At 43.9% G+C, this 25,284-nt stretch overlaps 1 protein-coding gene across 1 annotated transcript in view; it reads left to right on the top strand.

Annotated features, from left to right (window-relative positions):
• LOC143806581 (F-actin-uncapping protein LRRC16A-like) overlaps window positions 1-20,470 on the top strand; it is a 68,250-nt gene extending 47,780 nt beyond the window's left edge. Inside the window, exons 17-26 of the mRNA XM_077287277.1 lie at window positions 157-226; window positions 6,315-6,396; window positions 6,988-7,084; window positions 8,588-8,645; window positions 12,879-13,051; window positions 13,339-13,407; window positions 17,269-17,362; window positions 18,441-18,512; window positions 18,989-19,060; window positions 19,655-20,470. Of these exons, the coding sequence (XP_077143392.1) occupies window positions 157-226; window positions 6,315-6,396; window positions 6,988-7,084; window positions 8,588-8,645; window positions 12,879-13,051; window positions 13,339-13,407; window positions 17,269-17,362; window positions 18,441-18,512; window positions 18,989-19,060; window positions 19,655-19,684 (817 nt within the window). The 3' untranslated portion in view covers window positions 19,685-20,470. The remainder of the gene's footprint in view (window positions 1-156; window positions 227-6,314; window positions 6,397-6,987; window positions 7,085-8,587; window positions 8,646-12,878; window positions 13,052-13,338; window positions 13,408-17,268; window positions 17,363-18,440; window positions 18,513-18,988; window positions 19,061-19,654) is intronic.
• The last annotated feature ends 4,814 nt before the right edge of the window (window positions 20,471-25,284 follow it).

The raw sequence follows: 25,284 nt of genomic DNA, 5'->3' as shown, positions 1-25,284 counted from the left end.
CTTCCTCTGTGCCCTTACTCCTTATAGTTCATCCTCCACTGGCTCTTGACGCTCGGTATGTAATGCTCCTTGTCATCTGCTGGTGAAAGGAAATGCTCTTAATTTATAGATTATGTTCAAAAAGGATTTTAATTATTCTGTATCTGTTTAATTCAGAGCAATGTTCCAAGGCCTGGCAAGTAATGAGAAAATATCTGATCTTCACATGGACCTGAGTAACTGTGAGGTATGGTCAGAATTATTTAAAATTATATATAACGAAATGTAAAATAAGCATCCAAAATCATCTCTAAAGTTTGAGATGCCAATTTGGTCTATTTTTTTTTGTTAAATAGGAAGGGGGAATGATCCAAGAATTGGTAGAAAAAAGTATTTTCTTCCAAGATTCCACATTTTCACACAAACGAATCAATTACGGCTGTCCTTTGCTTTGTTGTCAGCATCTGTCTGCTGAGCCACAGCTGGTTTTGTCTGTGCTGTATTGTCAGCATCTCTGTCTGCTGACCCACAGCTGGTTTTGTCTTTGTCCCGGTGTTGATTACCTTTTGCCTCTGGCCATTCCTTTCGGACAGCAGGTGTTTTTCTTTTTTATCTAGCCCGTCCTATCACGTTGCAGGTGCTACTATTTAACCCTTCCCCTTGCTGGTCTTCTCTGCTGGTGATAGCCTTTAGTGGATCCTGCCTGGAGCTCCTGTCCTTCTGCTGTGTATCTTGGCCAGCTAGATAAGTGCACTGCTGCGGTTTCTTTATTTCGCTGCACTCTCCCTCGGTTCCTTAGGATGTTCGTGATACACTCGACGGCCTTTTGGGGAGTCAGGTCCGAGTTGTCTTCTCTAGTTTTCTAACAGGGTTTATCCTGAAAAATATTTAGAATTGAGAGTCCTCAGTGGTTGATACCTTTTAATGGCTAACTGAAAAGATAACAAATTGCAAGCTTTCGAGACTACTCAGGTCCCTTCCTCAGGCATACACTTATACCAATTCTGAAGAATCACATATTTATGCACAATACAGCCCAGAAATAATGCCATAGATAAGACAGGTGACATGAAGCAGAACTACCATTAAGTGAGAGTGATAAACAGTTGTGTCCATAAATATTGGAACAGTTCATAGATAAGGAGTGTGAATGCTTTATTGTCCTCTGATTGGGGTCTGGTTCTGTGTTATAATGCCCCCACATGGTCTGGGGAGCAAATTCCTTATTTGATATAAAAAGACATAATCCATGCGACATATTCATTCCTTCCACTGAGTGTGTCAAAGGTCGTCATCAGTTTATATTCGCAGACTCTTCTGTCTCTCTGAGATTTGAAATGACCCTTTAATACAAGTAATCTCATGTCCATGGCGCTGTGATCAGGGAGACAAAAATGTTTTGCCACAGGTAGATCTATTCTTTGTTCTCTTATTGTGTGGCAATGAGAATTCATCCTTGTTCTCAGTTTTTGCCCTGTCTCCCATACATACAGACCCCCAGTTGGACATTTAGTACAAATAATTAGGTACAGGGTTTATCCTGGTCGCGCTGTAGCTGCTAGGGTTTGCGTTGCTAGCTACTTTAGTCTGTGCAGAAACCGAGTAGGGTTTATAGAGTTCTCATAGCAAGATGTTTCACCCTCGTGTTTATTATCATGTGTACATAACAAATTTACATATTAAATTAATTAATTGGACACTATCACCATTTCGGGTACACAATGGTCTGTTCTTCAAAAAGATTATATGTAACAATAGAAATAAACAGTACAGACCAAAAGTTTGGACACACCTTCTCATTTAAAGATTTTTCTGTATTTTCATGACTATGAAAATTGTACATTCACACTGAAGGCATCAAAACTATGAATTAACACATGTGGAATTATATACTTAACAAAAAAGTGTGAAACAACTGAAATTATGTCTTATATTCTAGGTTCTTCAAAGTAGCCACCTTTTGCTTTGATGACTGCTTTGCACACTCTTGGCATTCTCTTGATGAGCTTCAAGAGGTAGTCACCGGGAATGGTCTTTCAACAATCTTGAAGGAGTTCCCAGAGATGCTTAGCACTTGTTGGCCCTTTTGCCTTCACTCTGAGGTCCAGCTCACCCCAAACCATCTCGATTGGGTTCAGGTCTGGTGACTGTGGAGGCCAGGTCATCTGGCGTAGCATCCCATCACTCTCCTTCTTGGTCAAATAGCCCTTACACAGCCTGGAGGTGTGTTTGGGGTCATTCTCCTGTTGAAAAATAAATGATGGTCCAACTAAACGCAAACCGGATGGAATGGCATGCCGCTGCAAGATGCTGTGGTAGCCATGCTGGTTCAGTATGCCTTCAATTTTGAATAAATCCAACAGTGTCACCAGCAAAGCACCCCCACACCATCACACCTCCTCCTCCATGCTTCACGGTGGGAACCAGGCATGTAGAGTCCATCCATTCACCTTTTCTGCGTTGCACAACGACACGGTGGTTGGAACCAAAGATCTCAAATTTGGACTCATCAGACCAAAGCACAGATTTCCACTGGTCTAATGTCCATTCCTTGTGTTCTTTAGCCTAAACAAGTCTCTTCTTATTGTTGCCTGTCCTTAGCAGTGGTTTCCTAGCAGCTATTTTACCATGAAGGCCTGCTGCACATAGTCTCCTCTTAACAGTTGTTGTAGAGATGTGTCTGCTGCTAGAACTCTGTGTGGCATTGACCTGGTCTCAGGGCCGGTTTTAGACAAAGTGGGGCCCTAGGCAAGAATTTAAAGTGGGGGCCCCAAATGATAACATTGCACTGTGGCCCCCATATTTAGGGACCTTATATCGGCCAACGGGTCTGCCACTATTAGCTGTACGCAGGGGCGTTGCTAGGGTCAGAAAAGATTGGGGGCCCAAGACATACTTCAGATAAAACAGTGCTAACTCTCTGAGAACAGATAATGTAGTAGATGTCACCTGCAGTCCTATGTAACACCACAGATAGACATAGCGTTTCAGACTAAGACTATGTTCACATGCAGCATTTTTTTTCAGTAGCCAAAACCTTTTCTATTAGCAGTAAAAATGTTGTGTTCAAAACACCTGTTTTTCAGCTTGTTTTGTGGTGTTCTTCACACTTTTTTCAGCTTTTTTCTTGGAGTGAGGATGTTTGGTCAGTATTTCAAATCAGCAAGCCAAAACCAGGAGGGTGATAAATACAGAAGTGGTGACGTGTTTCTCAGGCTATGTGCACCCGTTGCGGATTTTGCTGTGGATCTGCAGCAGTTTTCCATGCATTGTACAGTACCATGTAAACGTATGGAAAACAAAATCTGCAGTACACATGCTGCGGAAAATACCACGCGGAAACGCTGCGTTGTATTTTCTACAGCATGTCAATTCTTCGTGCGTATTCCGCAGCGTTTTACACCTGCTCCATAATAGGAATCCGCAGGTGTAAAAATGCTGTTGAAAACCGCACAAAAACCGTGGTAATTCCACAATAAATCCGCAGTAAATCTGCCGGTAAAACGGAGGGGATTTAAAAAGCGCTACAGTTCTGAAATCCAGTCAGAAAACAAACAAGCGCCTGCAGGAGATTTCGGAAATCTCCTATGTTTTGCTGGCACTTTGAAAAGCAGCTTTTCGCCATGTTCATATGCAGAATTTTTGCAGCTCTTTCTTCTGCAAATAAGAAGTTTACAGCATTTTACAGCACAAGCAAAAACTGAGATTTTCAGGAATCTCCTGCGCACCCTTTTATTTTCCCCTGACTGAATTTCACAACTGCAGCCTTTTTTAAATCTGCAGCGTGTCGCTTCTTTCAGCAATTTTTTTCACCCGTAGAAAACAATGAAAAAGTTTAAAAAATGATGCAAATGTTGCAACGTTGTTTTTCGCTGCGTTTTTTGTGAATAACACTAACTTTATTAAACATGTACTGTAGACAAAATGCATACTGTAAAAAACAAACAGCAAAAGCTGTAAAGGTGTGTGACCACAGTCAGTAAACGCTGCGGGGCAGCTGCTGTGTACTTGTGCAGCGTCCAACCCGCAGTGGCCAGATGTTACAATATAGTGGATGGAATTTCAAGAAATTCCATCTCTACTGTGCGTGCACTGGCACCCGCACCTCACCTGCGGAGACGGACATGCGGCGCGTCTGTCCAGGCTGCAGCATGTCAATTTATATGGCGTAGATGCGAGTCTCCACCAGAGAAATCTCACCCCTGCAATGTATAGGACGCGGTGATTCCGCGCGGTTCAATGAACACACGCGGAATCACCTGTGTTCAAAACATGGCAGCACTTTGGACGCAGCACATGTCCACGGCATCTAAAGGGCTGCCATTTCCGGATCCTCTGCACATACCCTAAAAAATGGGTGTTTTGAAAGCAGTGTTTTTACTGCCAAGAGAGCAGGCTTTGGCTGCAAAAAAAATGCACCAAAAACGCTGATTCCTATGCACACCTGTACTATATTTGTATGGTTTACCCTTATTATTTCACGTGGGAATTCATTTATTTCTATATAATAAATGCCCTGATTCAGCAGACAATATTCCTGTCTTGTGTCATCCAGACAGTAGTGATGGGAGGTCGATCTGTCAGATTACAAGCAGTGACTGTGGTCAGAGCCCATGCTGATCCCTGCTGTATGTGACTGTGAAACCTGATCCTACAGCAAACAGCACAGACCACATGAGTAAATCACAGCACTGAGGGGGTCTCCAGGGGGGTTTGGGAGAGATGCCACTGCTGTACACCCTCTGGGCACTTCATACAGGGGCTGCAGAGGTAGGGGGCCCCCTTTCTAGGTGGGGGCCCCTGGCATCTGCCTGGTCTGCCTGTGCCAAACGCCGGCCCTGCCTGGTCTCTAATCTGAGCTGCTGTTAACCTGATATTTCTGAGGCTGGTGACTCGGATAAACTTATCCTCAGAAGCAGAGGTGACTCTTGGTCTTCCTTTCCTGGGGCGGTCCTCATGTGAGCCAGTTTCTTTGTAACGCTTGATGGTTTTTGCAACTGCACTTGGGGACACTTTCAAAGTTTGCCCAATTTTTTGGACTGACTGACCTTAATTTCTTAAAGTAATGATGGCCACTTGTTTTTCTTTACTTAGCTGCTTTTTTCTTGCCATTATACAAATTCTAACAGTCTATTCAGTAGGACTATCAGCTGTGTATCCACCAGACTTCTGCACAACACAACTGATGGTCCCAACCCCATTTATAAGGCAAGAAATCCCACTTATTAAACCTGACAGGGCACACCTGTGAAGTGAAAACCATTCCCGGTGACTACCTCTTGAAGCTCATCAAGAGAATACCAAGAGTGTGCAAAGCGGTCATCAAAGCAAAAGGTGGCTACTTTGAAGAACCTAGAATATAAGACATAATTTCAGTTGTTTCACACTTTTTTGTTAAGTATATAATTCCCCATGTGTTAATTCATAGTTTTGATGCCTTCAGTGTGAATGTACAATTTTCATAGTCATGAAAATACAGAAAAATCTTTAAATGAGAAGGTGTGTCCAAACTTTTGGTCTGTACTATAATTCTAAAATATTAAAATAAGTAAATACATTGATGCATAAACACAAAAATAAACATTACAGGGAATGCATAAAGCAATAACACTACTGTTGCTGGTGAGTGGAGTTGAGCATTCGCCATATATAATCTTTGAGGAATGTCAGTGATGTCTACAGTACTGGTGTCTGCATGTCGTAGTGCATTAGGTAATTGAGAATGCTGGTCTTAGTGCCACAAATGTTTTCATTAGTGCTATCTCTGTTTGGGTATGTTCACACAATGTCTTTTTCAGGTGAATTCCGCTTGGAACCCACCTGAAAAAGCGCTCAAAAAAGTCAAAAAGAACAATGTGCACAACAATGTCAAAACGCCTTGCTGTGCATTTATTCCATCTTTTGACACTTCTTCTAACTGCTGAAGTGGCTAAAAAAAAAATGACCGGTCCATTCTTATGGCGGCTACAGCTATTTTATATATAGAATATAAAAAAATAATTAAAAAAAAAAGCCACTGCAAAAGATGTCCAAAAAGATGTAGAAGACGCTAAAAAAAAAAAAACGCTGGTATTTTTTTGAAGCACCTTTTGCTTGAAAAACTATGCAGGAACGCCAAAGTCCAAGAGGCGCAATGTGCACATATATACCCATTGTAGCTCACTATTTTGGGGTCATAAACCTCATGCAAGATACTGACCAAAATACTGCCACGTGAAAGAGGCCTATTATAGTTTTGTCCTCCCCATTGTTTCAAATTAGTTTTCTCATTTTAATTTCTGTAGAATTCAATAACATTTTGTAAAGAAAGTTTATTTTATTCTATTTTTTTGAAGCTTCGCTCACCTGGTGCACAAGTGATACAAGACATGATCTTTGATGTCAGTTCTGTGAGCTCACTGGATATATCGGCAAATGGTATGTAGTGTACAGGCGGGTAATATAAAAGCACCATGTATCTTATACTACACCTGGATGAGGGATGGAAAATGGCGATCAATTTCTGTAAAATATGTTTGTAGCTAATTTTGTAGTCGGTTTATAGAGAAAAATGACAGTTTTTGCAGATAAAAACCAATACCAAAGAGAATAATGTATTCTAGTATGGTATCTGGGAAGAAAACTTAGGTGAGTATGTGGCAAATAATGTATGGACTCTTGAGGTGTAAACATATTTTTCAATGATGGGTAAAATTGACACTAAAAGGGAATTTGGTGGACAATCAACTTTGCGTTTCAAACCAGCGCCAGGCAGCTGCTGCCAAGGCAAATAAAGTTATAGGATGAATCAAAACTATTATTCTATATAGTGGCAGCAGCTGCTAAAACATGTAAGGACCAATGATGCTTCACTCCGTACATGGTTTACATCTGACAGATACTGGCTGATCTGGGGGAATGTCCTGTTGGGTGGGAGATAGAGGGGTCCGTGGCTTAGCTTACTGGGATTCACCAGTTTCCTGATGGGCCGATACAATCCTGTTAGTAATGATTTATTTTATCCTCTAGATTTTAACTCTGAAATAGTAACACTGATCTTATCAGTTGGAAGAAGTAAATCCATAAACCATTTAGCTCTGGGCAAAAACTTCAATTCTAAGTTCAAGTGAGTATTATTTCTATAATTAATCAGGTAATTCTGTTCTCTGGTTGTCAAACAACATCTGAGCTAAGAGAACCATCACATTACCAATATCTAGTAAAGTAGTACATGTATCCGTTCATACCAATGTGGCAAACCTGCTCATCTATTATGAGAATCTATGCACAGTTGCCATAAAACATGTTGAGTGTTTCGCAAGTTTGATCTTGCTTCCTCAGGGGGTATATATATCGGGAGGGGTCGGGTATTGTAGTGCATGCTCAGCACCACACCAGACCTCCTCCAAAATTGTATGCTCCTTTACTTGAATCTTAAAGCGAGTCTGACACCCTCAAAACACTAACTAAACCATTTATACAGGTATGTAGGGAACTTAGCCCCGATAAAAATCATACATGTAGTGTAGAATTTAGTAGTTTAGTTGCCATAAAAAAAATGTGTTTTGCATGCAAATGAGGGTGTGTTGGTGCACCGTTGTCGTGGCCATAGGCTCAGTGACCCAGAGCTCAATTTGCATAATGAGCATATTTTAATTGACAGCGCTCAATTAAGAGCTGCCCGAACTCAAACAGCGCCTCCACATGGACAAGAGAAAGTTATTTTTTTCAGTTTTAAAAAGAAACAAACAGAAAGCAGATGGTCCCCACATACATCAATATGGTTCCTCTGTTTCCAAGTCTATGTACACATTTGCTTAAAAGTTTTTTCTTCCTAAATCCAAAGTTAAGCAGCTTTCCACATAGTCTTCATTAGAAATGTTGTAATATCTTGCTTCTGCACAGTGCCGTGAAGCCCTTTCTCTGGTGATCTCCTTCTCCTGATGGCTCTTTCTGCTTTGCTCCTCCCTTCTCTCATTGTTAGAGATAGTAGCGGTAAAGAGCAAGAGTGTATTCGGATCTCTAAAATGTAGAGAAGGAAGAAAGCAAGTGCAGTCTCAGGGAAGGCAGAGAAAATAGGCAATGAAAAAAGGAGGCAAGAACACGAGGAAGAAATAAATGCAGGATAGAAGCTGTGCTTATGTTTGAGATAATGGAGACCACAGTATCCTGGATGTGCACAGAGCTCACATCCTGCCTATATTACTGGGAGGGACACTCACAAGAGATAATATCTGAAACTTAGATCAGGCTTCTAACTGCATATCAGAGGGATGAAAAGGAATGAATTATTGAAGAATAGTCCATCAAAGTCATAGCATTTATGAGTATTCCTCCAGGTATTTTTATGTACATTTATTTTGCTGTATTGCCCCCCAGAACGTACACTGCAAGGCACATTTTCACTTTAAGCTACCCGATCAGTCAACAAATGTCTGCATTTGCTGCATGTGATATTTATACATTTAATTCATTTACTACACATTAATACCCATAAACTGCATCAAAATATATTAACTCTGCAAGCATTATTTTAGTATAGTAACAGGTTGCATGCTATAGATTATATTATGTTCCTCTGTTCTTCATTTTTTTGACGCGTCGTTAATAATTTTTTTTTCTATTTTAGCACTTCCGTCACCGATATACTTCACCGAATTGTTCAGCTGTTGCAAGATGACGACTGTGTATGTATTTAATATGCCAAGGTGTAAGCTGGAAAGCAATAGAAATAATCTGGAAACTTTATATTGATTTTGATCACATGCGGCCGGCGGTGGCGCGGCGCCAGGAATAGCTGTTTGGGTGTCGCTCCCCCACCAATCAAATAATGTTGTGACCTATCCTATGGATAGGCCATCAATATAAAGGTCCTGGACAACCCCTTTAAAGAGAATGCCCAAAAAGATGACATTACCCACACTTAAACTATAGTCCTCAAAGTATGTTAAACGGTGTGTCCTTTAATAGGTGTTTTTGTCCTAAATTATTGTATATGTGCAATAAACACCGATACACACCCTCCAAAGGTCCAGCTCTGCGTCTCCCCTCCAGCTCTGGCATAAGGGATGGGGGCAGTGTTCTGGATCACTGCGTTGAGAAACACGTGATGGTGTCTCCGCAGTGTTGGATGTTTTGGTCTCCCCGAGGTCATTCATCTGTTCCTTCATAGCCTTTCACCAGGCACTGCTCCTAATAGCCAGTTTCCTACTCCACACTGATGAGGGGCAAAAACCCCGAAACAGCTGTTTGTGGATGGATACCATGCTTGGCATAGGTGGTCTTCCTTTATTGGATATTCTCCTTTATTGGATGCTGCCCTTCCCGTGGTTGTTCCTTCCCGTAGAAAGGCCTGGCTATTCATTGTTTGTGTTGAGAAACACGTGATGGTGTCTCCGCAGCTTACTTTACATGCGTTTGCATATTTCCCATAAGGGATGGGGGCAGTGTTCTGGATCACTGCGTTGAGAAACACGTGATGGTGTCTCCGCAGTGTTGGATGTTTTGGTCTCCCCGAGGTCATTCATCTGTTCCTTCATCCCCTCCAGCTCTGGTCTCTGTTTCCTGACTGCATGAGTGACTTCTGAACTACAATTTACATCACCGCTGCAGCCAATCTCTGTGCTCAGCAGCTGGTGCTGTTTACACACCCTTTCCTATATTTTTCCTACATCACCGCTGCAGCCAATCTCTGTGCTCAGCAGCTGGTCCTATCCACACTCTTTCTTAGGCCGGCGTCACACTCAGCGTATGAAAATACGGTCCGTTTTTTACGGCCGTAATATTCAGAAATGTTCCAAAAATAGTGATCCGTATGTCATCCGTAGGCAGGGTGTGGCAGCATATTTTGCGCATGGCATCCTCCGTATGTAATCCGTATGGCATCCGTACTGCGATATTTCCTCGCAGGCTTGCAAAACCGACATCTAATGGATTTATGTGCTCAAATGTTCGTTAAAACATATATACAGTATATATAAATATATATATAATTGAGACACACACACATATACTGTATTTATATATAATTCAGCGCGAGATATGTGAAAAGCCGGTAATTCAATTGCCGGCTTTTTCTTTCTCCTTCACAAACCCGACAGGATATGAGACATGGTTTACATACAGTAAACCATCTCATTTCCCTTTTTTTTTTGCATATTCCACACTACTGTTAGTAGTGTGTATGTGCAAAATTTGGGCGCTGTAGCTTGTAAAATAAAAGGTTAAATCGCGGACAAAATTGGCGTGGGCTCCCAAGCAATTTTCTCCGCCAGAATGGTAAAGCCAGTGACTGAGGGCAGATACAGTGGGGCAAAAAAGTATTTAGTCAGTCAGCAAAAGTGCAAGTTCCACCTCTTAAAAAGATGAGAGGCGTCTGTAATTTACATCATAGGTAGACCTCAACTATGGGAGACAAACTGAGAAAAAAAAATCCAGAAAATCACATTGTCTGATTTTTTATCATTTTATTTGAATTTTATGGTGGAAAATAAGTATTTGGTCAGAAACAAAATTTCATCTCAATACTTTGTAAAATATCCTTTGTTGGCAATGACAGAGGTCAAACGTTTTCTGTAAGTCTTCACAAGGTTGCCACACACTGTTGTTGGTATGTTGGCCCATTCCTCCATGCAGATCTCCTCTAGAGCAGTGATGTTTTTGGCTTTTCGCTTGGCAACACGGACTTTCAACTCCCTCCAAAGGTTTTCTATAGGGTTGAGATCTGGAGACTGGCTAGGCCACTTCAGGACCTTGAAATGCTTCTTACGAAGCCACTCCTTCATTGCCCTGGTGGTGTGCTTTGGATCATTGTCATGTTGAAAGACCCAGCCACGTTTCATCTTCAATGCCCTTGCTGATGGAAGGAGGTTTGCACTCAAAATCTCACGATACATGGCCCCATTCATTCTTTCATGTACCCGGATCAGTCGTCCTGGCCCCTTTGCAGAGAAACAGCCCCAAAGCATGATGTTTCCACCACCATGCCTAACAGTAGGTATGGTGTTTGATGGATGCAACTCAGTATTCTTTTTCCTCCAAACACGACAAGTTGTGTTTCTACCAAACAGTTCCAGTTTGGTTTCATCAGACCATAGGACATTCTCCCAAAACTCCTCTGGATCATCCAAATGCTCTCTAGCAAACTTCAGACGGGCCCGGACATGTACTGGCTTAAGCAGTGGGACACGTCTGGCACTGCAGGATCTGAGTCCATGGTGGAGTAGTGTGTTACTTATGGTAGGCCTTGTTACATTGGTCCCAGCTCTCTGCAGTTAATTCACTAGGTCCCCCCGCGTGGTTCTGGGATTTTTGCTCACCGCTCTTGTGATCATTCTGACCCCACGGGGTGGGATTTTGCGTGGAGCCCCAGATCGAGGGAGATTATCAGTGGTCTTGTATGTCTTCCATTTTCTAATTATTGCTCCCACTGTTGATTTCTTCACTCCAAGCTGGTTGGCTATTGCAGATTCAGTCTTCCCAGCCTGGTGCAGGGCTACAATTTTGTTTCTGGTGTCCTTTGACAGCTCTTTGGTCTTCACCATAGTGGAGTTTGGAGTCAGACTGTTTGAGGGTGTGCACAGGTGTCTTTTTATACTGATAACAAGTTTAAACAGGTGCCATTACTACAGGTAATGAGTGGAGGAAAGAGGAGACTCTTAAAGAAGAAGTTACAGGTCTGTGAGAGCCAGAAATCTTGATTGTTTGTTTCTGACCAAATACTTATTTTCCACCATAAAATGCAAATAAAATGATAAAAAATCAGACAATGTGATTTTCTGGATTTTTTTATCTCAGTTTGTCTCCCATAGTTGAGGTCTACCTATGATGTAAATTACAGATGCCTCTCATCTTTTTAAGTGGTGGAACTTGCACTTTTGCTGACTGACTAAATACTTTTTTGCCCCACTGTATTAATAGCCTAGAGAGGGTCCATGGATATTGGCCCCCCCTGGCTAAAAACATCTGCCCCCAGCCACCCCAGAAAAGGCACATCTGTAAGATGTGCCTATTCTGGCACTTGGCCACTCTCTTCCCACTCCCTGTAGTGGTGGGATATGGGGTAATGAAGGGTTAATGTCACCTTGCTATTGTAAGGTGACATTAAGCCAGATTAATAATGGAGAGGCATCAATTATGTCACCTATCCATTATTAATCCAATAGTACGAAATGGTTCTATAGAACACTGCTGTGTATTTCTCGCAAGTCACACTGCTGGTCCGTGTGGAATCCGTATTTTTCTCGCCCCCATAGACTTTCATTGGTGATTTTTTTTTTGCGCAATACGGTGACAAACGCAGCATGCTGCGATTTTCTACGGCCGTACAAGACCGTATAATACGGATCAGTAAAATATGGCAGATAGGAGCTGGGACATAGGGAATCATTGTACCGTATGCAATCTGTATTTTCTGCACCTCTCATACGTCCGTAAAACTCGCTAGTGTGACGCCGGCCTTATAGTTATTTTTGCCACATTTACCCCAATCTCTCTCTTCTACATTTACATTCAAGTAAAGTAAAGTCACAAAAATTTGTTTACGGTAAGTTTCTGCGACTTAAAAAAATTTTTTTTTTCACAGGCGGGGAAAAAAAGAACCTTATTTTTTTTTCAAACTGGCCAGGAATTTCTGAACAGTTACAGCTTTGAATCTGCATAAAAACATATAGAAAAAGGGAAAAACGCAGTAAAAAAAATGACAAAAATGCAGTGATCAAAAGAGATCGTCATTGCGTACTTTGGTGATGACATCTGTAGAAAAAACACGGAAAAAAGTCACATTTTTCTTAATATTTGTGGATTCACCTAAAGGCATTTTATTATTTTCTCCGTATTATACGCTATATTATATTAATTTCTGAAATATTTCTCATATCACCCATTAAGGTTTTTTTTATATTATTTTTTTTTTAATTTAGACAATCAGTTCTCTGTCTCTGGCTGATTCAAGATTAAAGTCTGGGATCCATGTGATTCTGCACGCCCTGAGAAACAGCAACAACCTTACCCAGCTCGACATAAGTGGGAATTCAATGGGAGACCCTGGTGCAAAACTATTGGCAAAAGCTTTACACATTAATAGAAAACTCAGGTACTTTCTGACATTAGATTTAACCCTTTTCCTTTTTTTTTCACATCTTTAACAACTTTTTAACTTTTTATTAGTCCTTCTTGAACATGCGATCACTTATTTGCTGTGTACAATATTCTGCAATACTTGCTGATGCAATATCGGTACGAGCTCTAATGTGACTTTTTCTTCCTTTTCTTGCACAGATACCCTCAGATTAATAATAAACCACTTCTATAAATTAAATATCACCGTATTCCTACTTTTTTTTTTCATTGTGTTTTGTTTTGTTTTTTTACCCCCAACAGAACATTAATTTGGGATAGAAATAATACAACATTTGTTGGATTCCTGGATGTGGCAAATGCCTTAAAAAGGTAAAAATGCATATTTTCTTAATACTTCATCTAGAGGATTCATTTTGTTTTTTCCTTCCTTTTTTACAGATTTTACAAACATTTTGGGGTTTTGGCTGTAAATCTTTATTATGAGGAGATATTAGTGTGATTTTTTCTTTTTTTCATGATGAATATAGATTTTTACACATAGTGTTTGGAACATTTTCAAAATCAACAAAAACTAGATTATGTGAACCAAAAGCCAAGGATTTTTTTTTTCTTGGCTTCTCCATCACAATAGTTGCTATTTCTTATTTTTTTTTTCTATATCATTCATTTCCCTTGTTCTCCATCTGGCCGAAACAGTCATGAAAACTTCTTTCGTCCACTTCTTGTTTCTGCAGAATTTAACACACCGAAATCTTTGGCTCATCACTTTTACTAACATCTAAACATACCCCATAGTGCCGTACACTGCACAAATCCCACACCCCATCGCCATACACCAGCATTATGTACCACTTGTACCTCCGCACCGTTATAGTGCCCCCACAACACTGCCGCCTTTGTGCCCATATTCAGAAGTCATGTCTCCTTGTCAATGTCTTCCTCTTTGTGCCTCCTACAAGAATTGTGCTCCACTTTGTGACTCCATACAAATGTATTGCCCCCGTTGTGCCTCCACACAGTAATAACATAGCTCCCAACCGTCCCTCATTGTGCGGGATTGTCCCGGTTTTCAGCCTCTGCCCCGCACTCCCGCATGGGACGCTCTAATCCCGCGGCGCAGACAGCAGGACCGACACGCCCCCTTGTATAGTTAAGCCATGCCCCGGACCCTTACCCTTTTGTATGGCTGCCTGCTTTCTGCGCACAGGACCTGTGATGAGGTCACAGGAGGGGAGGAGTCAGGGGTCACATGATCGGCAGATCGGGACCTCCATGGATTGCAGGACTTGGCTGTGCTGCTGGTTGCTGCCACCTTGCCACATGGTCCTGCAGGAGGTAAGTAATGCCTTGTATGGGGTCAGGAGGTGTACAGTGTGGATGTAGCAGAGCCGTGTGTCTACGAGGTGTGTGGAGTGGAGCCGTGTGTACGAGGTGTGCGGAGCTGAGCCGTGTGTGTACGAGGTGTGTGTACGAGGTGTGCGGAGCAGAGCCGTGTGTGTACGAGGTGTGCGGAGCGGAGCCGTGTGTGTACGAGGTGTGCGGAGCTGAGCCGTGTGTGTACGAGGTGTGTGTACGAGGTGTGCGGAGCAGAGCCGTGTGTGTACGAGGTGTGCGGAGCAGAGCCGTGTGTGTACGAGGTGTGCGGAGCGGAGCCGCGTGTGTACGAGGTGTGCGGAGCGGAGCCGCGTGTGTACGAGGTGTGCGGAGCGGAGCCGCGTGTGTACGAGGTGTGCGGAGCGGAGCCGCGTGTGTACGAGGTGTGCGGAGCGGAGCCGCGTGTGTACGAGGTGTGCGGAGCGGAGCCGCGTGTGTACGAGGTGTGCGGAGCGGAGCCGCGTGTGTACGAGGTGTGCGGAGCGGAGCCGCGTGTGTACGAGGTGTGCGGAGCGGAGCCGCGTGTGTACGAGGTGTGCGGAGCGGAGCCGCGTGTGTACGAGGTGTGCGGAGCGGAGCCGCGTGTGTACGAGGTGTGCGGAGCGGAGCCGCGTGTGTACGAGGTGTGCGGAGCGGAGCCGCGTGTGTACGAGGTGTGCGGAGCGGAGCCGCGTGTGTACGAGGTGTGCGGAGCGGAGCCGCGTGTGTACGAGGTGTGCGGAGCGGAGCCGCGTGTGTACGAGGTGTGCGGAGCGGAGCCGCGTGTGTACGAGGTGTGCGGAGCGGAGCCGCGTGTGTACGAGGTGTGCGGAGCGGAGCCGCGTGTGTACGAGGTGTGCGGAGCGGAGCCGCGTGTGTACGAGGTGTGCGGAGCGGAGCCGCGTGTGTACGAGGTGTGCGGAGCGGAGCCGCGTGTGTACGAGGTGTGCGGAGCGGAGCCGCGTGTGTACGAGGTGTGCGGAGCGGAGCCGCGTGTGTACGAGGTGTGCGGAGCGGAGCCGCGTGTGTACGAGGTGTGCGGAGCGGAGCCGCGTGTGTACGAGGTGTGCGGAGCGGAGCCGCGTGTGTACGAGGTGTGCGGAGCGGAGCCGCGTGTGTACGAGGTGTGCGGAGCGGAGCTCGTGTGTACAGTGTATGGAGCGGAGCCGCGTGTGTAGGAGTAGCTATGTGTGACCATTATATGGTACGAAGTATCATGTGCGGCCAATATACAGTATGGAGCATCATGTGCGGCCAATATACAGTATGGAGCATCATGTGCGGCCAATATACAGTATGGAGCATCATGTGCGGCCAATATACAGTATGGAGCATCATGTGCAGTCATTACACAGTATGGAGCATCATGTGCGGTCATTATACAGTATGGAGCATCATGTGCGGCCATTATACAGTATGCATGCGGTCATTATACAGTATGGAGCATCATGTGTGGCCATTATACAGTATGGAGCATCATGTGCGGCCATTATACAGTATGCATGCGGTCATTATACAGTATGGAGCATCATGTGTGGCCATTATACAGTATGGAGCATCATGTGTGGCCATTACACAGTATGGAGCATCATGTGGGGTCATTATACTGTATGGAGCATCATGTGCGGTCATTATACAGTATGGAGCATCATGTGCGGTCATTATGCAGTATGGAGCATCATGTGGGGTCATTATACAGTATGGAGCATCATGTGGGGTCATTATACAGTATGGAGCATCATGTGGGGTCATTATACAGTATGGAGCATCATGTGCGGTCATTATACAGTATGGAGCATCATGTGCGGTCATTATACAGTATGGAGCATCATGTGCGGTCATTATACAGTATGGAGCACTGTGTGGTCATTATACAGTATGGAGCACTGTGTGGCCATATTTTTTTGTTTATAATTATTGTATATGAAACAGTGTGATCATCAGTGCTAAATGGGTGTGGTTAGGACGTGAATATGGGTGTGGCTAATTATGAATGGGTGTGGTCAGAGGCGTGGCCTAAAATTTGACACGGCGCGCGATGCACGCCGCAAACTTTGTCCCTCTTTCCCATCTTCAAAAGTTGGGAGGTATGTAATAATGTCCCCCCTCCACATGTCAAAACTACCTAATCCTGTTCCCGTGTACACCTCCTAATCTGTAAACCCCCCACAATGTGGCACCATTAAGTGGTATCATCGTGTTGCCTCCTGCAGGCCACTGGTAGACCACAGACTTACCAAAGCAAGTAGCGAAGCAGAGAGACAAGGGCTTCCTGCTCCGCCATACTTCTTACCTGTAGCCACGTCCTGGAAATGCAGTGTTTTATCCTCTGGATTGAGTCTTGGTGACTTTAAAGACAAGCGCCTGGAAGTTTGAGGTTTATGCTAATGCTGGAGCTGGAATACCGTCACCTTCCCAAACTCTTTTGCACTAGCGCCTAAGCCGGATACTGTTCAGGCAGTAGTGGAAAATCCGGTGTTTGGTGCAGAGAAATCCTCGGACTTTAATCCCCAGAATAGTCACTAGTTGGCAGCCGAACATAGCACTGATGACAGGACAATAACATGCCTGTGCTAAGGGATAACACTCTAAACAATTTATCTCTTTTTTTCACACAGGAAAGATATATATCTTGGAACCGTGTTAGCCAGTGGATAGAAAAATATCTTGAATAGAGTCCTCAGTGGCTGATACCTTTTAATGGCTAACTGAAAAGATGGTAACAAATTGCAGAATTTCTTTTAGTCTTTGCCTGATGAAGAGACCTGTGTAGTCTCGAAAGCTTGCAATTTGTTACCATCTTTTCAGTTAGCCATTAAAAGGTATCAACCACTGAGGACTCTCAATTCTAAATATTTTTCTATTTTTTTTTTTCAGGAATTTTACACTAATGTCAATGCCTTTACCAATGACTGACGTATCACAAGCATATCGAATGAGTCCAAGAAAAACAGAGGAAGCCTTACAGCAGGTTTGTTTGGTTGCTTTTTTTTCACTTCCAGCTGTAAAATGCTGTTTTTTTATATACGGTACTATTAATATGCACGACTTCCCCTGTGCATGTTCCTTATATAAATGTCCTAGAAGGATTTGCTTTTATGTGGATGTGAATTCCTGCTTCGACAGGCGCCATTTGTGCACGAATTACATGAACGGCCATACACCGCCTGCTATTGGACGAGATCATACAGATGCAGGGATGGGGAGCCGGGTGTCAGATACAGCCAGACTCCACATAAAGAAGGCAGAGATGGTTCATTACCATCTCTTCCCTCCTGATCGCTATATCCAGAGTGCAGGACAAATGCTTTGTATATAGTATAGATGGCAGTAAAAGCACTTAAAGGAGTTGTCCAGGCATGAGACTGTTGCTGAATCGTAACTTGTATTTCCTTCCCTTACACCATCCTTATCCTCTCTCCCTACCTACTGTGTGTGTCCTGTTTTGTGTACGTGTTTTCTGCAATACTCTTATATTATAATCTGAGATTATACTGCTCTATCTAATATATAATCACAGTTTTCTCTGCTGCAGAGCTCTGAATGCTTAGCTGAGTATAACCCCGCCCACAACACTGATTGGTGGCTTTATGTGTACATTGTCAGAAAGCTACCAATCAGTGGTGGGGGCGGAGTTACACAGAGCAGCAGGACTAGTAGGCATGAGACAACTAGTCCTCCAGTAATATCCTGTTGATAAAATAGTGATTTTATTGAAACTACAACATGCAGCCCAGTAAGTGACACATCACTGGAATCAGGGTCTCCGTCCCTACATCATGCTGCTCTCAGATTAGGAGACAACATTCTAGTGACAGATTCAATCTAAAGATTAAGATTAAGAGAAATTTTCCTGTGTAGATGGATGTTTATTGTCTCTTATACACAATGATGCATTTTATGAATTTTGTATGATCAGTGTCGATTTATAAAATAATATTTTATACGTTGAGACCTCTGGATTATGTTACACTAGTTTGTCTTCTGTTAATAGGAGCAGATAAGAATCACATCTCTCTAAATACATAAGGAAATATTTTCTTTAACAGATTCAAAATTATCTCATGAGGAACAATCGACTTTCCAATGACGTTACTGGACAGACCGCTGCATCTCAAGGGGTAGGAATGATCAAATGTATCAGACACGATGACTGATTTGTGTTTTGTGAGATCTCTGTATAGTGTTTTATCTGTTTGTCTAATGTTCCAAGATCCTATATTAATATATATTAGGTGTAAAAATAATATTAACAAATACCTCCAATTAGAAATGTAGTGCAGTTCTTCTGATTCGCTATGTTGTTTACCCCATGTGCAGGACATTGCAGTAGCTTAGGCATCCAATAACAGCTAAATAAATGTCCCTATAGGAGTGGTCGTAACCATGGATACCTAAGCTACTACAATGCCCTGCACGTGCGGTAAGCGACATAGCTAAATCAGAAGAACTATACTACATTTCTAATTTGCTAATATTATTATTATTACACCTACTATATATTGGGATAGGATCCTGGAGATGGGAAAATCTCTTTAATTGAAGGAAATACAAACTCTTTGTTCTAAATTTTGTAATGAAATGTTTCCTGTTCCAGATTCACAATCATCTCCTAAGGAGCCATCAGTTTTCCAATAGCTTTACCGTATACACCGCTGTATCGCAAAAGGTAACAAAAATGGTAACTACTACTGAATTACAAAATCTTTTTACCAAATAATTTTTTTAGGAGTTTTCAAAATGTTAGTGCAGTTTTCTTTGAAGCTAAAACCCGGAGTGGGTTGAATAGTAGAAAAGTAACTTTTTTTCATTTTCTGCTGCATGGAAATTTATTTGTTTTATTTTATTTTCAAGGTTTTTTTTTTCCTCCCATAAAATGCTGCTGTTACGCCCCCCCATGTCCGCTCCCAAGGACTCATGATCAGGAGTTAGTAAACATACCCTCTTTGATAAATCTGTAGCAAGAAATTGAAGAGCAGTTGATTGACATGTCTCTCCTGATGTACACACATGGGGTAGACCTGTCAATCAGCTAGCGTTGTGCGGTGATAAGTCGGCTGGGGTGTTTGTTGATTGGCTGCAGTAGTGACAGCGCTGCACCCAATCACTGATCTCAGCAGCTCCTGCCGTCTACATCATCAGTGATGAGATCAACTGATCAACTTCAGTTGTTGGTACTTATAAAGTCCCGATCTTTGTATACCCAACAAAGACCAAACACCCCAGACCGCCTCTACAATAAATGTATTCACTGATCTTTCAGAAAGGATCCAGCATCTTGGAGAAGATTTGAACGTGACCCTGGATCCCTTGATGAGATCCCTCTACAAGCAGATCAGCGGTGCCATAAAAATGTCCTTCTAGCAGCAGGACGTCTCTCCCCAAAGAAAGACCACTGGTTGATACTTGCAGAAACTTTTACCTCCAAACCAAAGACCACACTCCATTCACACCCTAGATCGTCTGAAATCATTCTCTGGATATTTGTTCCCACAAACTGTCAATTCCACAATTTTTTTCTTTCTATGAAATGCAAAACAAGTTGTCTGAAGCCCAAAAATGGTGCCAAAGATAAACCATAGCTCACCCCCAAAACAAACCATAGCTCACTCCTAAAAACAAACCATAGTTCACCCCCAAAACAAACCATAGCTCACTCCTAAAAACAAACCATAGTTCATCCCCAAAACAAACCATAGCTCATCCCCAAAACAATAGTTCACCCCCAAAAACAAACCATAGTTCACCCCTAAAACAAACCATAGCTCACTCCTAAAAACAAACCATAGTTCACCCCCAAAACAAACCATAGCTCACTCCTAAAAACAAACCATAGTTCATCCCCAAAACAATAGCTCACCCCCAAAAACAAACCATAGTTCACCCCCAAAAACAAACCATAGTTCACCCCCCAAAACAAACCATAGTTCACCCCCAAAAATAAACCATTAGTTCACCCCCAAAAAGAAACCAAGGCTCATCCCCAAAGAAAAACCATAGCTCACCCCAAAACAAACCATAGTTCACCCCAAAGAATACCATAGCTCGCCCCCAAAACAAACTATGGCTCACCCCAAAACAAACCATAGCTCACCCCCAAAACAAACCATAGCTCACCCGCCAAACAAACCATAGTTCACCCCCAAAACAATAGCTCACCCCCAAAGAAAACCATAGTGCACACCCAAAAACCATAGTACACCCCCAAAAACCATAGTACACCCCCCAAAACAAACCATAGCTCACCCCCCAAAACAAACCATAGTTCACCCCCAAAACAAACCATAGCTCATCCCCAAAGAAAACCACAGTTCACCCCAAAGAAAACCATAGCTCACCCCTAAAACAATAGCTCACCCTCAAAGAAAACCATAGCTCACCTCCAAAACAAACCATAGCTCACCCCCAAAGAAAACCATAGTTCACACCCAAAAACAAGCCATAGCTCACCCCCGTAGAAAACAAGTACAAACGACATAAAAATGAGAAAAGTTCTGGGTCTCAGAAGATGCCGACGTAAATTAGTAAAACGGACATAAACTACGGATGAGACAATGTTGGAATACGGATGAGCACAGGTGACAATTGGCCGGTTTTCCACTTGTCTAAAATTCTGCCAAACCCAGTCAAAGCCTCACACCTGACATCAGTTCAATGTGATATAAAGGGAATAGGGTGCACCACCATATATCTGGAGCAGGGATGGAATAGGGTGCACCGCCATATATATGGAGCAGGGATGGAATAGGGTGCACCACCATATATCTGGAGCAGGGATGGAATAGGGTGCACCGCCATATATATGGAGCAGGGATGGAATAGGGTGCACCACCATATATCTGGAGCAGGGATGGAATAGGGTGCACCGCCATATATCTGGAGCAGGGATGGAATAGGGTGCACCGCCATATATATGGAGCAGGGATGGAATAGGGAGCACCACCATATATCTGGAGCAGGGATGGAATAGGGTGCACCGCCATATATATGGAGCAGGGATGGAATAGGGTGCACCACCATATATCTGGAGCAGGGATGGAATAGGGTGCACCACCATATATATGGAGCAGGGATGGAATAGGGTGCACCGCCATATATATGGAGCAGGGATGGAATAGGGTGCACCGCCATATATATATGGAGCAGGGATGGAATAGGGTGCACCGCCATATATATATGAAGCAGGGATGGAATAGGGTGCACCGCCATATATATATGGAGCAGGGATGGAATAGGGAGCACCGCCATATATCTGGAGCAGGGATGGAATAGGGTGCACCGCCATATATATATGGAGCAGGGATGGAATAGGGTGCACCGCCATATATATATGGAGCAGGGATGGAATAGGGTGCACCGCCATATATATGGAGCAGGGATGGAATAGGGTGCACCGCCATATATATATGGAGCAGGGATGGAATAGGGTGCACCGCCATATATATATGAAGCAGGGATGGAATAGGGTGCACCGCCATATATATATGGAGCAGGGATGGAATATGGTGCACCGCCATATATCTGGAGCAGGGATGGAATAGGGTGCACCGCCATATATATGGAGCAGGGATGGAATAGGGTGCACCGTCATATATATGGAGCAGGGATGGAATAGGGTGCACCGCCATATATATATGGAGCAGGGATGGAATAGGGTGCACCGCCATATATATATGAAGCAGGGATGGAATAGGGTGCACCGCCATATATATATGGAGCAGGGATGGAATAGGGTGCACCGCAATATATATGGAGCAGGGATGGAATAGGGTGCACCGCCATATATATATGGAGCAGGGATGGAATAGGGTGCACCGCCATATATATGGAGCAGGGATGGAATAGGGTGCACCGCCATATATATATGGAGCAGGGATGGAATAGGGTGCACCGCCATATATATATGAAGCAGGGATGGAATAGGGTGCACCGCCATATATATATGGAGCAGGGATGGAATATGGTGCACCGCCATATATCTGGAGCAGGGATGGAATAGGGTGCACCGCCATATATATGGAGCAGGGATGGAATAGGGTGCACCGTCATATATATGGAGCAGGGATGGAATAGGGTGCACCGCCATATATATATGGAGCAGGGATGGAATAGGGTGCACCGCCATATATATATGAAGCAGGGATGGAATAGGGTGCACCGCCATATATATATGGAGCAGGGATGGAATAGGGAGCACCGCCATATATCTGGAGCAGGGATGGAATAGGGTGCACCGCCATATATATATGGAGCAGGGATGGAATAGGGTGCACCGCCATATATATATGGAGCAGGGATGGAATAGGGAGCACCGCCATATATCTGGAGCAGGGATGGAATAGGGTGCACCGCCATATATATGGAGCAGGGATGGAATAGGGTGCACCACCATATATATCTGGAGCAGGGATGGAATAGGGTGCACCGCCATATATATGGAGCAGGGATGGAATAGGGTGCACCGCCATATATATATGGAGCAGGGATGGAATAGGGTGCACCACAATATATATGGAGCAGGGATGGAATAGGGTGCACCGCCATATATATATGGAGCAGGGATGGAATAGGGTGCACCGCAATATATATGGAGCAGGGATGGAATAGGGTGCACCGCCATATATATATGGAGCAGGGATGGAATAGGGTGCACCGCCATATATATATGGAGCAGGGATGGAATAGGGTGCACCGCCATATATATATGGAGCAGGGATGGAATAGGGTGCACCGCCATATATATGGAGCAGGGATGGAATAGGGTGCACCGCCATATATATGGAGCAGGGATGGAATAGGGTGCACCGCCATATATATGGAGCAGGGATGGAATAGGGTGCACCGCCATATATATGGAGCAGGGATGGAATAGGGTGCACCGCCATATATATATGGAGCAGGGATGGAATAGGGTGCACCGCCATATATATATGGAGCAGGGATGGAATAGGGTGCACCGCCATATATATATGGAGCAGGGATGGAATAGGGAGCACCGCCATATATATGGAGCAGGGATGGAATAGGGTGCACCGCCATATATATGGAGCAGGGATGGAATAGGGTGCACCGCCATATATATATGGAGCAGGGATGGAATAGGGTGCACCGCCATATATATGGAGCAGGGATGGAATAGGGTGCACCGCCATATATATGGAGCAGGGATAGAATAGGGTGCACCGCCATATATATGGAGCAGGGATGGAATAGGGTGCACCGCCATATATATGGAGCAGGGATGGAATAGGGTGCACCGCCATATATATGGAGCAGGGATGGAATAGGGTGCACCGCCGCCATATATATGGAGCAGGGATGGAATAGGGAGCACCGCCATATATATGGAGCAGGGATGGAATAGGGAGCACCGCCATATATATGGAGCAGGGATGGAATAGGGAGCACCGCCATATATATGGAGCAGGGATGGAATAGGGAGCACCGCCATATATATATGGAGCAGGGATGGAATAGGGTGCACCGCCATATATATATGGAGCAGGGATGGAATAGGGAGCACCGCCATATATATATGGAGCAGGGATGGAATAGGGAGCACCGCCATATATATGGAGCAGGGATGGAATAGGGGGCACCGCCATATATATATGGAGCAGGGATGGAATAGGGGGCACCGCCATATATATGGAGCAGGGATGGAATAGGGTGCACCGCCATATATATGGAGCAGGGATGGAATAGGGTGCACCGCCATATATATGGAGCAGGGATGGAATAGGGTGCACCGCCATATATATGGAGCAGGGATGGAATAGGGTGCACCGCCATATATATATGGAGCAGGGATGGAATAGGGTGCACCGCCATATATATATGGAGCAGGGATGGAATAGGGAGCACCGCCATATATATGGAGCAGGGATGGAATAGGGAGCACCGCCATATATATGGAGCAGGGTGTCGCACCGTGCCTGGGAGAATAGCACGAAAAGAGGCAAGAAAGACCAAACACAGAGATTGCTCCCTTCCATCCAAGATGTGTCCGCATTGTCACAGCGGGGTGATAATGGCGCGTGAACGCCAAAAGCTGCATCGTTTTACTGCAGCCGCCACCAGAATGATGCAATGTTTTACACTGGAATGAAAGCTTTGATGCATTGAGCCCCTTGTGTGCTCCTAGAAGGGAGGGGGCGGCCGGAGCTTGTGCTGTGATTAATGGGAAATGATACACAGGTGACCCGAGCTGGAGCGCCGCCTCCGGAGCAGAGAGCACGAACATGGAAGAGGTGACACACCAGCAGTCAGGGGTTCTGCGAACAAAAATGGAAGGTGAAAAACAGCTAAGTGCAACTTTACTAACTCCAGCTTCTTGGTTACATTTGTTTATTGGTTTCCGCAGCCTTTACCAATGCATGGTTAGAGCACGGCCCCCGTGATATATGGTGGGGCCTGCCGAAAGCTGCGGTCTCTCCATGAAGGTGGAGGGTTTGCACATTTCGCCAACTTTTTTATTTTTTCTTGTGTGATGTTCTGCAGATTTGATGTCCTTTCTAGTGTTTGTACATAGTCACGAGGAAGGAAATGTCACCCTGGAAAGTTTTTCCAGCAGTATTTTGGTGTAAAAAGCATTGAAAAGACTCATTTTGATGCAACTCGAGACTGCGCTAAAATTGTGCAACTTTTGGTGTTTTACGCCATTAATGCCCAATTCTGACAAAGTGAGCGGGGGGAAAGGGGGTGACGTCTGCCGCTCGTCAAAGTTGCGACAAGAGGCGGCGTTCGCTACACCATGGAGGAATAATAGAAAAAAAGTTATGACTCTTGGAAAAAGAGGTTAAGGAAAAAATGAAAGCACAAAAATGAAGACTGGGTTTAAACAATCTTTTTCTGACTTCAAACCATATCGCCTCACATTTTATGCTGCAAAAT

This window comes from Ranitomeya variabilis, chromosome 2, assembly GCF_051348905.1.
Source record: "Ranitomeya variabilis isolate aRanVar5 chromosome 2, aRanVar5.hap1, whole genome shotgun sequence".
In the NCBI taxonomy this organism is placed as follows: domain Eukaryota; kingdom Metazoa; phylum Chordata; class Amphibia; order Anura; family Dendrobatidae; genus Ranitomeya; species Ranitomeya variabilis.
Note: the sequence above shows the minus strand (reverse complement) of the source record. Positions and strands in the feature narration are given on the sequence as shown.